At 45.9% G+C, this 15,423-nt stretch overlaps 1 protein-coding gene across 1 annotated transcript in view; it reads right to left on the bottom strand.

Moving 5' to 3' along the window:
* LOC130282529 (glutamate dehydrogenase, mitochondrial) overlaps positions 1 to 15,175 on the bottom strand; it is a 32,835-nt gene extending 17,660 nt beyond the window's left edge. Inside the window, exons 1-4 of the mRNA XM_056530825.1 lie at positions 14,551 to 15,175; positions 5,079 to 5,159; positions 1,982 to 2,037; positions 1,830 to 1,893 (exon numbers count right to left, since the gene is read on the bottom strand). Of these exons, the coding sequence (XP_056386800.1) occupies positions 1,830 to 1,893; positions 1,982 to 2,037; positions 5,079 to 5,159; positions 14,551 to 14,932 (583 nt within the window). The 5' untranslated portion in view covers positions 14,933 to 15,175. The remainder of the gene's footprint in view (positions 1 to 1,829; positions 1,894 to 1,981; positions 2,038 to 5,078; positions 5,160 to 14,550) is intronic.
* Positions 15,176 to 15,423: the final 248 nt, after the last annotated feature.

Here is a 15,423-nt window from a genome sequence, read left to right on the forward strand (position 1 = left end):
CACCTGCAACCAGGAAGTGGATCACGGTGGAGACCGGAGCCGGTTATCGGAGGCCCCGGGGGAGCGGAGGAAGGTATGTACATCTTTCATTTTTTACTGCCGGCACTATGGGGGGAGAATTTTTATGTTCTGGAGTTCTCCTTTAAATAAATTATATAGCAAAAGACCAGGTAGTTGTTAAAGAGGTTATCCAGCCGTGTAATCCTATGCACAGGTTTTAATAAATCTCCCCCTGACCTTTAGGCTATGTTCACATGTGAGAATTTCCGAGTGTAATTCCTCAGCATCTGAGTCCCACTGATTTCAATGGGATTCTGCTGCACTGTGTACACATCTGAATTTCTGGCACGGAAACTCCAGAAAGAATTGACATGTCCATTCTTTCTGCAGACTCCGCGTGGCATGCATTGCAGTCTATGAGATGGCGCATTCCCATGCGGTCCTAGCAGTCTGCACTGAGATTTTCTGTGCGGACATCCTGTGGTGTGAACATACCCTAAAGGTGTACTCCGGAGAAATGTTTTCTTCTCCCGGGCGGTTGCAATTTAAATAAACAATGACTTACCTCCTGCTGCTGGTATCTCTGTCTTGTCCTCTGATGCATTCTTTTTCCTGCTTTTAAGCTGCTCAGATAATTGGCAACCACAGCAATGTCCTGCCTCGGCTGGTGGCAGTGTAATGTTTTTAGCGCCGGTCTTTTTCCAGGTTTCAGGAGCCAGATACATTACACTGTCTCTCAGCCTATCACTAACCGAGGCGGGACATTGCTGTGACCAGTAATTACCTGAGTGACAGTGTGATGTGTCGGGCCCCAGTAGCAGGAAGATGACCGAACCTGAGAACAAGACCGCGATACCAGCAGCACCAGGGGAGTGACAGGAAGTCAATGTTTATTTTCTTAACTGCAGAAGCCCAGGCACAATAGAAGAATAAAAAATTCCCTGAATTACACCTAAAAGTGAACTTGTATTAGATTTAATGATTTGTATATTAAAGCGTACCTGTTCAATCTAACAAAAAAAAAACTGATCTGTTACTCAGTACCTGATCATGTACATATAATTTTATGTCTCCATCACCCATATTTCACATACAAAAAAAAAAAAAAATATAGCATATTAAAGCTGCTCAATGTCTTCAGTTGTCTCAAAGGGATGGGACATGTTGTGCTAACTCCTCCCCTCATTTTGCTGACTCACTGCTCTTAGGAGCCTGGAAGCCCCGCTTTGTAACCCTTTCCTCTCTGGTTTCATGCTGTACACAAACACACACAATGATTATTGGAGATTGCCTGTTTTCTACCAAAGGCAATATGGCGAGTGTATAACTTACATCTTCATGTAATCATGTGTGTCATTCCTTAGGAAGTCCTGTAATGCTGGGACTTGTAGTTTTGGAATAGTTGGAGGTACAGTGTTTGGATAACTTTTTTTTACAGCAGTGTTGCCTTCAGCTGTTTGCCTACAACTTTAACAAAACTATAACTCCCAGCATGCCCAGATATCCACAGGCATGCTCGGAGTTGTTTTGCAAAAGCTGGAGGCACATGTTTGGTAAAACTGTTAAAGCAGTGTTGCTGCAGGCTGTGTTTCTACTGCAGTCTTGTCAATCAGCCATCTTGTGTCCATGACCCTTGGACATGCTCATGCTGCTGTGGGACTCAGTGTCCCAGGAGGTATGGGGACCCCTACGGTGGGATTTTTCAAAGGCAGTTTTCTTTAATAAAATGTGAAAATTATTTTAAAGAAGTATATTAGAAAAACTATTGTTTTGCCAAGTTGTACAACATATACAGAGTTTTTCTATCTGACAGTGCCCATTTAACTTACCAATAAATCCTTTCTTGGCAAGTTCTATAGTAAATCTTCTTGTGATTTTTTCAAGTTCTGCATCCTATTTCACATAAACAGTAAGAAAAACAAAATTAAATATTCATATTCAAATGAATATATATATCTCAACAAAAACAAAGAACACTTACAGAGTAATTTCTGGTATTTATTTTCACGCCAGCTTTGGCTCCTCCAAAAGGCACATCTGTAAGAGTGGAGATATAGCTAAATGTCAATTACAAAACAGTCAATATCTTTGGTGTCCCTTATCTAATAGGTAGCACTTTTTGGTCCCAAAAAGACTCCAGAGATTTATCAAAATTGGTGCAGATTCGTATAGAAGCAAATTGAATTGATTCTTTCATTTTTCAGAGGCTTTTTTAAAAATGAAAGAAGCCATTTGATTGGTTACTAAGGGCAACTACACCACTCCATCTACACAGGTTTTAATAAACCTGTTCATAAAAAGCGACTGCCTATTTAGGATAACCACTGTTCATGTGGCCAATAGAGATGATCGAACTTACAGTAAATTTGATTCGTCACGAACTGCTCGGCTCGGCAATTGATTACTTTTCCTGCATAAATTAGTTCAGCTTTCAGGTGCTCCGATGGGCTGGAAAAGGTGGATACAGTCCTAGGAGACTCTTTCCTAGGAATGTATCCACCTTTTCCAGCCCACCGGAGCACCTGAAGGCTGAACTAATTTACGCAGGATAAGTCATCAACTGCCGAGCCGAGAAGTTTGTGACGAATCTAATTTATTGTAAGTTCGCTCATCTCGACCGATATCGATAATCTGTGGAGGTTAGGGCAGATAGCCGATAACTTATAGCGATATTCCGGTATGAGTTACCGGCTATTTAACAGAGCCAATGCGTTCTTCTGTTCTCAGCGCTCGCTCCCGCCTGTTTGATTGACAGGCGGGAGCGAGCACCACAGTGAGTGAATTCCTACTCATTGCCAGGCTTCAATGAGTCGAAATTCACTAGTGACGTCACTGCCGAATGCATCCGGCCACTAGGAGGGCGACCCCTAGTGGCCGAATTTAAAAGTGATTTTAAACTGTTTTAAAATCACTTTTTTTAATTAAAGTATATTAGAGATATGTTGTAGTACTTAAGTACCACAACATATTAGGGATCGACCGATTATCGGTATGGCCGATATTATCGGCCGATAATTACGATTTTGGGCATTATCGGTATCGGCAATTACCTTGCCGATAATGCCCCCCGCACCTCCCCCACCGCACCGCGACCGCCGACCCGCCGCACCGCACCCCCGACCCACTGCACCGCGTCGCACCCCCCACCGTGATGCTGGGCGGTATACCGGTATGGATTTTTGCCCATACCGCTATACCGGTCGGGCCCCTCCCCCACCCTCCGAGTCAATAAAAAAATTAAACTTACCCGTAATGGGGGTGGTCCTGGCCATCCATCCTTCCTTCCTTCCTGTAGTGTCCGGGGGCGTTCCGGGTGAAGAGTGAACCGGTCCGGGCTGTCCTTCTCCGGCGGTCATCTTCTCCACTCCGGGCAGGCTCCGGCCTAGTACACTGCATAGACGCTGCTACGCCGTGACGTCAGGTGCGTCGCTGCGCACGGGCGTCACTGCGCAGCGGCGTCTATGCAGTGTACTAGGCCGGAGCCTGCCCGGAGTGGAGAAGATGACCGCCGGAGAAGAAGGACAGCCCGGACCGGTTCACTCTTCACCCGGAATGCCCCCGGACACAACAGGAAGGAAGGATGGATGGCCCGGACCACCCTGACAGGTAGAGGGAGAGAAGCGGGTGGTGGCGGCAGCCTATGGCCCCACAAAAGCCACTGTAGATCATTGATTTAAAGCGCCCGCTTTAAATCAATGATCTGCAGCGGTGTCGCAGGGGGGGGTAAATAGCCGATAACTTATACCGGAATATCGGTATAAGTTATCGGCTATCGGCCCTAACCTGCACCGATTATCGGTATTGGCCCTAAAAAAACAATATCTGTCGATCCCTACAACATATACATTTTTTTATTTCATGACAGTGCCCATTTAAGTATTGCAGATTTTCCCTCTAGATATGTGGATAAAAAATCCACAGCAAAATTAAATAGCAGCAAAGATGTTAAATCTTATTCTCATGCTGTTGAAATTTGCCACAAGGAAGTTAACCAGTTTTTTATTTTTGTTTTTTTTTATTTTATTCACAGCATATTAATTTCCTTTCTGTGGAAAAAGCAAGTATTTGTTACAGATTTCCGTTGCTAATTTCAGCAAGGAAGTGTAAGTGTAAATCCTTGTGTTGTGGATTTTGCAGATTCACATTAAAATCAAAGATGCAGAATAGAATATAAAAGTAAAATAGGAAAACTACCCAGGCCAGATTCAGTTTACAGCTGTAGATCTTTACAAAAACTGTTTTGACATGTGACTGCTGTAGACAATGCATAGGCTTTAGCAATCATGTCGATACGCCATCACCATAAGTACTGGGATAACCAGAAGTATTGGGAACAGGGACAAGATACTCAGCACAGGAGGGCAAGAAAAAGAGCAGAGAGTAGGAGAGGTTTACTTCTACTCTGGACAGTTCCCAAGACAGGTGTCAGAGAGCACTTAGACAGAAAAGAACAACTCAACTTCAGCAGCTCATAAGTACTGACAGGATTAAGATATTTTTTTTTTTTTTGTTTTTGTTTTTTTTAAGTAATTTACAAATCTGTTTAACTTTCTGGAGCCAGTTGATATGTATAAAAAAAAATGTTTTTCCTGGAATACCCCTTTAACAGCTATTCCATTCATTGTCAATGGAAGGACCAAAGACAGTACAGCACTCTTATCTCTAGACAATAAATACTAAAATAGTACTATATTAGCCAGTAACTGAAAGCAGCTTGGTCCCCTTCAGAGCTGCTGAATTATGTGATGAATAAGAGCTGGGTATCATGCACTGTGTGTACTGTTTAGTAGGCGCATATATTATAAAAACACATACTGATGTCTATTACAGACCTATTAAAAGAAATATTGAACCAATTTCTTTGAGCTGTTAAACCAGAGAGGCACTTAAAATAAAACCTGGCAGCTCTTATCCACTTTCTTCTAGTGACTATAGATCCGTGGTGGCTGCTTGGAAATGCTTTATACAGAAGTGTAAATAGCACTGTTGGTATATACACGGTGTCCAGCCTTTTCCTAGTATGCGACAATGTAAACAGTGAAGATCAATGCCATGGCTTCAATGATTATAATGCTTACCTACAACAGCACATTTGTATGTCATAAGAGACGCCAAGGCTTTCACTTCATCCACACTGACATCCGTACTGTAACGAATACCTAGGAAAAAAAACAACATTATTACACTATGTTACAAAGTTACTAACACCAAAAATGTGCCTTTTATGCATACTCCAAGGGGGAAGCCCTGGGGCAGGAAGAGAGGGCAGTAAATTTATAGCATATAAATAGAGATGAGCGAACTTACAGTAAATTCGATTCGTCACGAACTTCTCGGCTCGGCAGTTGATGTCTTTTCCTGCATAAATTAGTTCAGCTTTCAGGTGCTCCAATGGGCTGGAAAAGGTGGATACATTCCTAGGAGACTCTTTCCTAGGAATGTATCCACCTTTTCCAGCCCACCGGAGCACCGGAAAGCTGAACTAATTTATGCAGGAAAAGTCATCAACTGCCGAGAGAGAAGTTCGTGACAAATCGAATTTACTGTAAGTTCGCTCATCTCTACATATAAATACTACTACAAGACAGTGTGCACACGCAGTAAAAAAATAAAAAAAGTTGTAATGGCCAGTTTACACGCCCTGACTACAAAAACTTAAATCTACAGTGCAGCCAACAATAACCCTTTCAATCTCTGTACAGCTCATGACTCACTGTATGACTCACTGTTTTTCCCCCTTTTTTTTTTTATAACACAACATTTTCCACTGAACACTAAAATACTTGGATTACATTTTACCACTCCCTCAGACAGGAAATGTAACAGAACAATCTGCATTCCTACCATGGAAAAACAAGCTGCACTAGCAATATTTAAAGAAAGTGTGGCAAATGGGTAACAGATGCCCTTATTTTTACGGCACTGCTAGACTTAAGATGGCAACGTATGTGTGAAATGCCAAGACTAGATACTAGGGCTGGGCAGTATACCGGTTCATACCGAATACCAACATTTTTGTGCTGCACTATATGAATTGTAACCCATACCGCAGTACCGGTTGGGCCCCTCCCCCTCGGGAATGAATGAGCCCAACGCTGTCCCCACATCGGGGAATTCATCATATGTGGCCCACAAGCGCTGTTCTGCCCCCCCCCCCCAATTAATTATCAGCCCAGCGCTGTCCCCATCGGGGTAAATACTGATATGTCACCCGCATGCGCTGCCCTCCTCATGTTTGTTGCGGCCGATGGCGCTGACACTATACCAGTGGTCTTCAACCTGCCGACCTCCAGATGCTGCAAAACTACAACTCAGCATGCCCGGACAGCCGTTGGCATGCTGGGAGTTGTAGTTTTGCAACATCTGGAGGTTGGCAGGTTCAAGACCACTGCTCTATATTGTGTGGTATCCCTATGCCCAGGCTGTAAAAAACAAAATAAACTTTAACTCACCTCCCGTTGGTCCAGTACCGGCCTCATCTGCTTCCTAGTGAATGGAACGTCGGAGGGCCCTCAGCCTATCACCGTCGGTCCGCCTCGGCCGCTGATAGGCTGAGCCCACTGTCATGTAAGAAGCCGCCCAGAGCTTCTTACACGACAGTGGGCTCAACCTATCAGCGGCCGAGGCGGAACATCGCTGCGGCCGGTGATAGGCTGAGGGCTGTCCGACGTTCCCGTCCCTAGCGTAAGGCAGACGTCGGAACATGCGCGAGTTTATTTTGTTTACCCATGTCTGCGTCGGCGGCAACAAAAAGCACGAGGAGGGCAGCGGGTGACATGTGAGTATTTACACTGATGGGGCAGCGCTGGGCTGATCATTTTTGTTGGGGGGGGGGGCAGAATAGCGCAGCGCTGGGCTGATCATTTTTGTTGGGGGGGGGGGGGGGGAGGAGGAAATACCATTATATACCATGGAACCGCCGAGAGTTACAAAAATACCGTGATACGCAGATTTGGTCATACCGCCCAGCCCTAATAGATACAAATCCCAGATTTATGAAAACAGACAAACTTTCTTATTTGCCATTAACAGCCAATCAGTCATCTGAAAAAAATCGGTTGCTAAGAGCAAATAAGACAGACCGTTTGTTAAACCTAGATCTAGGGCCCAGAATACATACAAGCACAGTGTGCAGGAAAAATAAGCGTTATAGGTTTTTATAGATTTAGGCTGATAAACGACCACTAAAAGGCAACTACACCTCTTTCCCTGCACAAGTTTTGATTATTATCCGTCATTTCCCAAAAAACATACAGAGGTTATGGGATATTGATAGCTGTGTAAGGCTCCTGCATCTGTTGGCTGAGATCGGTGCAGGCAGCTACGTGTAACAGATGGCATCTGTACCTACTGAGAAGAGTCAGAACAGTAAGGATTTTTATACTTCTATTAAATTAAGCTAGAAGTGTTTTTTTTTAGCACATTTACTCACCTACCTTGCTCCCTCCTTGGGGACCCCCTGTGAAGTTCCCTGCTAAATGCTTTGGCCACTACTTCCAAGACCGACTCATCTCAGCAGGGACGGCAGCAGCATCTTGCCTCATCGATTGGCTGAGAGGGCCGTCACTGCCGAGACATGTCCTTCTCGGAAGCAACAGCCAAATCGTTTAATGGGGGACTGGAAGATTTTACAGGGGGGAAACAGAGGGCACTCACCCAAAAGCTGCTTGCTTCAGAGTTCTTTATCAATTCAGGAGTACAAAAAGTGCAACGGACAGATACACAGATGGACAAGCAAGGGGCGGTGGGGGTTCTTTCAGGGCTTGCTTGTCCATCCGTGTATATGTCCGTTGCACTTTTTGTACTCCTGAATTGATAAAGAACTCTGAAGCAAGCTGAATTTGGGTGAGTGCCCTCTTCATATTTCTTTGAGGTGTACGATATCTACGGACGTCTTTCTTGTGAGGGAGCACCACCAGTCTCTACCCTTATGTGTTGCTGCGGTAATTGGGACATCTGGTGGCTGGAATTTGGAGGTGGGTCATGGAAAGTAGTTGCAGTGCAGAGTTACTCCTTTGTAGTGGATTATGTTTTAGTATTTTCATGATGGCCCCAGCACAATAGGAGATCATTTTTAGGCTCAGAGAACACCTTTAAATATAAATCATCTAAAAGTTGACCAATAACACTTTAGTAATGTATTAGGGCACTCTTACAAGCAGCACTTCTGGATGCAGCGATAACTCACTATTCTGATAAGTACAAGTGGGAACTGGATTTTTAAGTATTAGATTATGGCAAGTGCTTGAAGCTTGCGATTCATAATAACTGTGGCCAGCTACTGAAAGTGGCCCAAAGAAGGACAACCAGTGAACTGGCAGTAGGCTTATGGGTGCTTAACGCTCATTGTGCGATAGACCTGTGTGGCTTACATTTAAGGAGGTGCGCTTTAGATCCTAATATCAGCTGTGACAGTTGTTAATAGTCGCCAGTGAAGCACTGCCTGCTAGCTCCTGATGATGGCAGATACACACTAGCCTTACTGGCTAATAGTGCCTGGCTGATGTCATTAGGAGCCACTTGGCTGTCCTGGATCGGCATCAATGAGAGCTGACGTAGTACAAACAAGATCTCTGGTTGTGTCTATTGCAGGGTGTGGGGGTCAAGACAGGACTCAGCATCACATGGATTCTAGTTTTTGCTGGTCTTTGAATTCCTGACACTACTGTCCCTGCAATAAGTGTAACAACACACTGCACAAATAATAAAGCCAAAAGGTTTAACAGAAACCTATCTGGAAATGCTATAACTTTCAAATAGATATCATAAACAAACTGTTTGTTTGTGACTTAAGAATGAGACAGTCTCCATATTTGGTAATCAAGTCTGAAACTGCTCAAAAAAAAAAAAAAAAAAAAAAGCCTAAAGGACCCTTAACAGGATTAAGCATAGCAGCAGTGTGAAAGTTACTTTAAAGGGGTACTCCGCTGCCCAGCATTAGGAACATTTTTTTCTTTGGATAGGGGATAAGATGTCTAGGGGTGGAGTACCCCTTTTTTTGGCACCTGACTGACATTACATGAAACCATCTGGTGGTTCGGCCCTGATAACTTAGTACCAGAGTTTTAAAGGGGTTGTCCAGCAAAAGAAACAACGTGTGCATGTTGTAATAAAGCAACTTACTAATATAATATTAGCCATACTGCACAGATCTTCCATTATCAGCTGACATGTCTGGCTGGTAGCTGTAACTTCCTGTCACACCCATCCCTGCTTCCCCTACCGTCACCTCCTGTCTGCTGAGAAGCATAGAGCAATAAACAAATGCAAAAGTGAGCAAACCCCTTAAAGGGGTACTCAGGCCCGGAGACATCTTATCCCCTATCCAAAGGATAGGGGATAAGATGTCTCACTGTTTGAGCTGCAAGCCACGGTGCCAGCTCACAAACAGCCGGATGGCGACCACGGGGCCAGAGTATCGTGACGTCACGACTCCACCCCCGTGTGACATCACCCCCCGCCCCTGCTATGCAAGTCTACGGGTGGGGGCGTGACGGCCGGAGGTCCCCAGTGGCGGGACCCCGGCGGTGAGACATCTTATCCCCTATCCTTTGGACAGGTGATAAGATGTCTCAGGGCCGGAGTACCCCATTAAGACAACGATGGCGGAAAACTCATTCCAGCCTCTCATGGTATTATATGTAGCATACTTCTGTGTAATAAAAAAAAAATGTGATGAGAATTTTCACCAGTTACTACATTAGGAAATATTGTAGACTACTATCATAAATGCCAGCTCCCCTACAGTCCTTTATCAGATTCCAATCAGGACCTATTTCTTTTTTACTTTCTAATAATACACTTTTTTCGGCACACATGCAGGGGTTCACCATCCCCAACAGGCAAAAACCCTATAGAACAGCTGGTCGCACTGCTTCAGCCTGCAGGAGTCATGTTTCACGTATCACAGAATATGTGCAACCAACACATGTCATGGATCAGTCACATGCAGTGTCACCTTTCAGCAAGCATTCTTTTCTGTTACTTACATAGCACTTACATATTCCACAGTACTGTACAGAGATTTTCTCCATTGTCATCAGTTCCTCTTGACAATGGTGATTTCCCCTATATCTGTAATACCGTATATACTCTAGTATAGGCCGAGTTTTTCAGCACGATTTTTCGTGCTGAAAACACCCCCCTCGGCTTATACTCGAGTGAACTCCCCCACCCGCAGTGGTCTTCAACCTGCGGACCTCCAGAGGTTTCAAAACTACAACTCCCAGCAAGCCCGGGCAGCCATCGGCTGTCCGGGCTTGCTGGGAGTTGTAGTTTTGAAACCTCCGGAGGTCCGCAGGTTGAAGACCACTGCGGCCTTCAACATCATCCAGCCCCCTCTCACCCCCTTTAGTTCTGAGTACTCACCTCCGCTCGGTGCTGGTCCGGTCCTGCAGGGCTGTCCGGAGAGGAGGTGGTCCGGTGGGATACTGGTTCCGGGCTGCTATCTTCACCGGGGAGGCCTCTTCTAAGCGCTTCGGGCCCGGCCTCAGAATAGTCACGTTGCCGTGACAACGACGCAGAGGTGCGTTCATTGCCAACGTAATTCTGCGTCATTGTCAAGGCAACGGCTCTATTCCGGGCCGGAAGCGCGGAGAAGAGGCGCCCCCGGTGAAGATAGCAGCCCGGACCACCTCCCCACCGGACCACCTCCTCTCCGGAAAGCCCTGCAGGACCGGACCAGCGCCGAGCGGAGGTGAGTACTCAGAACTAAAGGGGGTGAGAGGGGGGCTGGATGATGTTGAAGGCCGCAGTGGTCTTCAACCTGCGGACCTCCGGAGGTTTCAAAACTACAACTCCCAGCAAGCCCGGACAGCCGATGGCTGCCCGGGCTTGCTGGGAGTTGTAGTTTTGAAACCTCTGGAGGTCCGCAGGTTGAAGACCACTGAGGGCGAATGATGAGAAGAGGATGATGAAGGGGGGGGTGTGGGGATGATGAAGGGGGGGGGGTGTGGGATGATAAGGGGATGAAGGGGGGATGTGCGGGATGATAAGGGGATGATGAAGGGGGGATGTGTGGGATGATAAGGGGATGATGAAGGGGGGATGTGTGGGATGATAAGGGGATGATGAAGGGGGGATGTGTGGGATGATGACAAGGGGATGATGATGAGGATGTTAATGACGGGTCTGGATGATGACGGGGGGGATGAGGTATTTCCCACCCTAGGCTTATACTCGAGTCAATAACTTTTCCTGGGATTTTGGGTTGAAATTAGGGGTCTCGGCTTATACGGTATATATATATATATATATATATATATATATATATATATATATATATATATATATATATATAAATTTTGTGTGTGTGTGTGTGTGTGTGTGTGTGTGTGTGTGTGTGTGTGTGTAATCTCCCCTATGTCGGTAATACCAGTACAAACTGCACAGGAATACAATGACTTCGAGGTAAGCAGCACAATGTGGGGACCATACCACCTTCACACAGAACTTTCCTGGGGTGACTAAACCTTAAATGGTCTGTCAGATACAAAAACTTTAGGTTTGTTGTAAGGCATGCCAAACAAATAGGTTTTGCAATTGCTTTCATTAGAAAATTTTCCGTATTTCATACTGAAAAAGCCAGTCAAACAACTGCCCCCCCCCCCCCCCCCCCCCCGCCTGCTTGGGCATATACTAGTCCTGCTGTGTCCATGCATCATCACCTATGTCATGGACACACTTCCTTGATTGATTGACAGATGTGAGCGCAGGGCTCATAGTTGGAGGAAAAATCCTCCCACTGTCACCTTGTGTCCCGCTACTGTCAGTGAGGACAAGGTGGGAGTTGTAGTTTTGCTAATGCTACGGGAGATGTGAACAGACAGCATACTGAGGGAGGGGGCAGAGAGGAATTCAGACTAGTGAGCTAATTTAAAAAAGTGAAAAAAATAAAGGTGCTAGACACAAATTAGATGTACATGGTCAGGATTAGGTACTGAGTGATATATTAAAAATGTTTTTGTTGGATCTGATTGGTACGCTTTAAGCCTCAAACCTGCAAAGCAACAGAATTAGTCACTGGTGGCTTGAAAGAGAGCCTACAGTGTGATTGTACCTCATTTACAGTCACCCCATAATATGTAGATGGTGCCGTTCGTGACACTTATAGGATGGTCAACTATCAAAAAATAATTCTGACATATACACACACACACACAAGCCCTACTGACTGAAATAGCCCAAATGCAGTGAGCCAGAGACATTTTGGGTCACTTCCTACAAAAACATACATGCTTTCACTCTACTTAAAGCACAACACCAATGATGGCTCGAGCGGCAGGATTTTTTTTTTTCTTCATCTTTTGCGCTGCTGCTAAGCTTGAGACTTACATGGGACTTCCACAGAACCTTTAGATTGAATGCTGTAGTCTCACACAAGTTTCTGGCTCAGATAGTGTACAAACGCATATACTTGCGGGAAATGACCCGAACCTAGGGGAAGAGTCATCAAGACCTGTGCTGAGGGAATGTTGACTAGTTGCCCATAGCAACCAATCAGATAGCTTCTTTAATATTCCAAAAATTAAAGAAGCAATCTGGTTGCAATGGGCAACTGGTCGAATTTTCCTCAGCACAGGTCTTACAGGATCTTCTCCATAGTCACTGGCAGCTGACTAACTATATGGGCCACTGAAGTTACTGGGACTCGTGCCTGTCTGTATGAATCAGAACCCCCCCAGTCTAATCCGCATTTCCTTCATCCAGCAAGATGTTGGGGGAGATTTATCAAGTGGTCTTCTAATAAGATGCTCTGTTGTCTATAGGACCTATCACAGCTCAGCTTTCATTTCTCAGGTATAAGGAAATCTGCGCTCTGAGAATCTTACTATAAGACAGCTCGATAAATCTTCCCCAATGACTATGGTCACACACAGCTGGTGGAAACGCCAGAAAGAAACGCAGGGCTTTTACAGAGATACAAATATATCGTCAATATATTCTATATTTTTTTAAGCATAGTTGTCAAGAGTACAAACAGCCAGCAGTATGAGGACTCACATCATCTAGTAGCCGAGAGCTCTCAGGGCATGATGGGAGTTGTATTTAAGCAACCGATTGGAGAGCTAAAGATTGGGGAACACAGTCCCATTGGTATTGACAAGCTTCCCCATCATCTTGCAGTCATATTCCTAGGCTGCTTTCACACTATAAAAATATCTCCGTTATAAACGTCCGTCATAAAAACCTTGAAAATAGGTCGTAAAAAAAAAAAAATCCCTAACGGCCATTAGAAAATCCCATTATAGTCTATGGGATTTTTCTAATAGCCGCTTTACCACGTTATAGGCCGTTATTTTGGGACGGGCGAATGAACGGAAGAAATGTTGCATGCACTATTTTTCCTGTTACTATCGACAGTCACAAAATAACAACCGTTAATAATAACGGGTGATAACGGGTTAAAACAGCTATTAGACTATAATGGGATTTTCTAACGGCCGTTTTTTCAAGATTTTTATGACGCCCGTTTATAACAGAGGTGTTTCAGCCTCAGTGGGTCAGTAGAGCCAGTAATATGAGCAGGATAGGAAATGACTGACCACCTTCCCCCACCCATAGACTAGGACACTGACAGCTGAGACTGGATGCCTGACACATCCAGACAATGCACCTGGTGTCCTGAGGGCCAATGAAGCCTGAGTGTGAGTGTATATCAGTGTTTTCCAACCAGGGTGCCTCCAGCTGTTGCAAAACTACAACTCCCAGCATGCCCGGACAGCCTTTGGCTGTCCGGGCATGCTGGGAGTTGTAGTTTTGCAACAGCTGGAGGCACCCAAGTAGGGAAACACTGATATATATTTCTTATTTTATTTCACACACACACACACACACACTGTGCAGGCCTTAATGCTGTGTAACCATTCACATGTGTATATAGGCAGCGGCAGGATCTCCCCCATCCAGCGGCTATATCCCTATTGGCATGTTAATCGATCTTGGTGGGAGAAGCCATCAATGAAGGGCTCTCTGTTGGGATGGGGGCAGGGACAAAGGGATATACAAAGACATTACTTATCTTTGTACCCATAAATACTGAGATTTGGGCTCCACTACTGAAGATCCAACATTAGAAGAAGACCTCAGTACTGCAACCATTCACCACGTCCAAACTCTTTAGGTTCCAACAAACAACATCCCAATTAGACAGGCAACACTGTAGCTCACTGGGTATTGTAGTGCTCATTCACAACAAGAGAAAAGCAGCATGTCAAATAAATGGAGAGCTCTATAATATGCTTCTCTCCTGAGGAGCTAGCACAGGGCATCACCATGGGACTTCTCAGTATCCAGACAGAAATGTGTTCACACACTGACTTGTCTACTTCACTTTAGTAAGGAAGTAAAAATCTGCAGCGCGTGAGCCTACCTAAAACATGACCTACCTCAATGGTAAGCTGCAGTGTTACCCCTGACTGTAGGGGAGCTTACCCAACTTTCCAGGAGCTATAGTATAAACCTGGGCTGAGGAGCTGGCAGTCTACACATTGGGCACGGTGTACAGTGTAGGTGCCCGGGAAGTTGTGCAGCAGCTGCGGCGTCACTCACCTCCTTTGCAGGGTGTGCGGTGCTGGCTGTGCTGGGCCCGGTAGCCCTCCACCACCTCCCAGTCGCCGTTGTCTCTCTTGATGGGGAAGCTGACGCTCAGGACGTGGTTACATGGCTTGATGATCCGCAGGATGCCCTTCACCCGCTTCCGCTTCTGCTCCTCAGTCTCCCGGGTCCGTAAGTCCTCCACCAGCTTGTCCTCCACGATACCGGCGCCACGGTCGAAGAACCCCTCCACCATCTTGAAGAAGTTGGGGTCGTCCTCCTTATCCACGGCCTGGCTGTAGCGGCGGAGAAGAGGGCTGGTGGCGGCGGCCGGTAGAGCCGTGTCGGCTAGGACACCGCCGCTCCGGGACACGAGTTCCCCCAGATAGCGATACATGGCTGCGGGAGTAGTGGCTGACAATCTCCGGGACAGAGACACAGGACGGGAGCTGGGGTGGGGACGGCACCGCCGAGCAGCCGCCTATATAAGGTACGCCCAGAGCGCGGCTCCGGAGGAGGCGGGAGGAGGACGGGCGCGAGCGTGGACACGAAGACGGCTCTTCCCACACTGCGGGGCTGACAAGAGAGAGAGTACGTGAGGCCACAGACACCGGGCCACGACGGACTCTGAATGCTAAATGAGGCTGGGGTCACGGGAGGCCAAAAACCGCACCACAACAACGCATGGGTTTTTGAAGTGCGTTTCCCCCCCTTTTTTTTGTTTGATTAACCCGTCACATCTGCGGGCAGGTTAGGCCCCATTCAAATGCTTGAAACGTGATGTGAATGGGGAATCTGCCTAGAAAAGGCTGAGAAATAGGTGGCTGGAACCTGTACAAAGCATGAGAAAACTAGAATAAAACCTTGTGTGTAATCGTCTGATGTTAC

Source organism: Hyla sarda, chromosome 7 (genome assembly GCF_029499605.1).
Source record: "Hyla sarda isolate aHylSar1 chromosome 7, aHylSar1.hap1, whole genome shotgun sequence".
Classification (NCBI taxonomy): Eukaryota; Metazoa; Chordata; class Amphibia; order Anura; family Hylidae; genus Hyla; species Hyla sarda.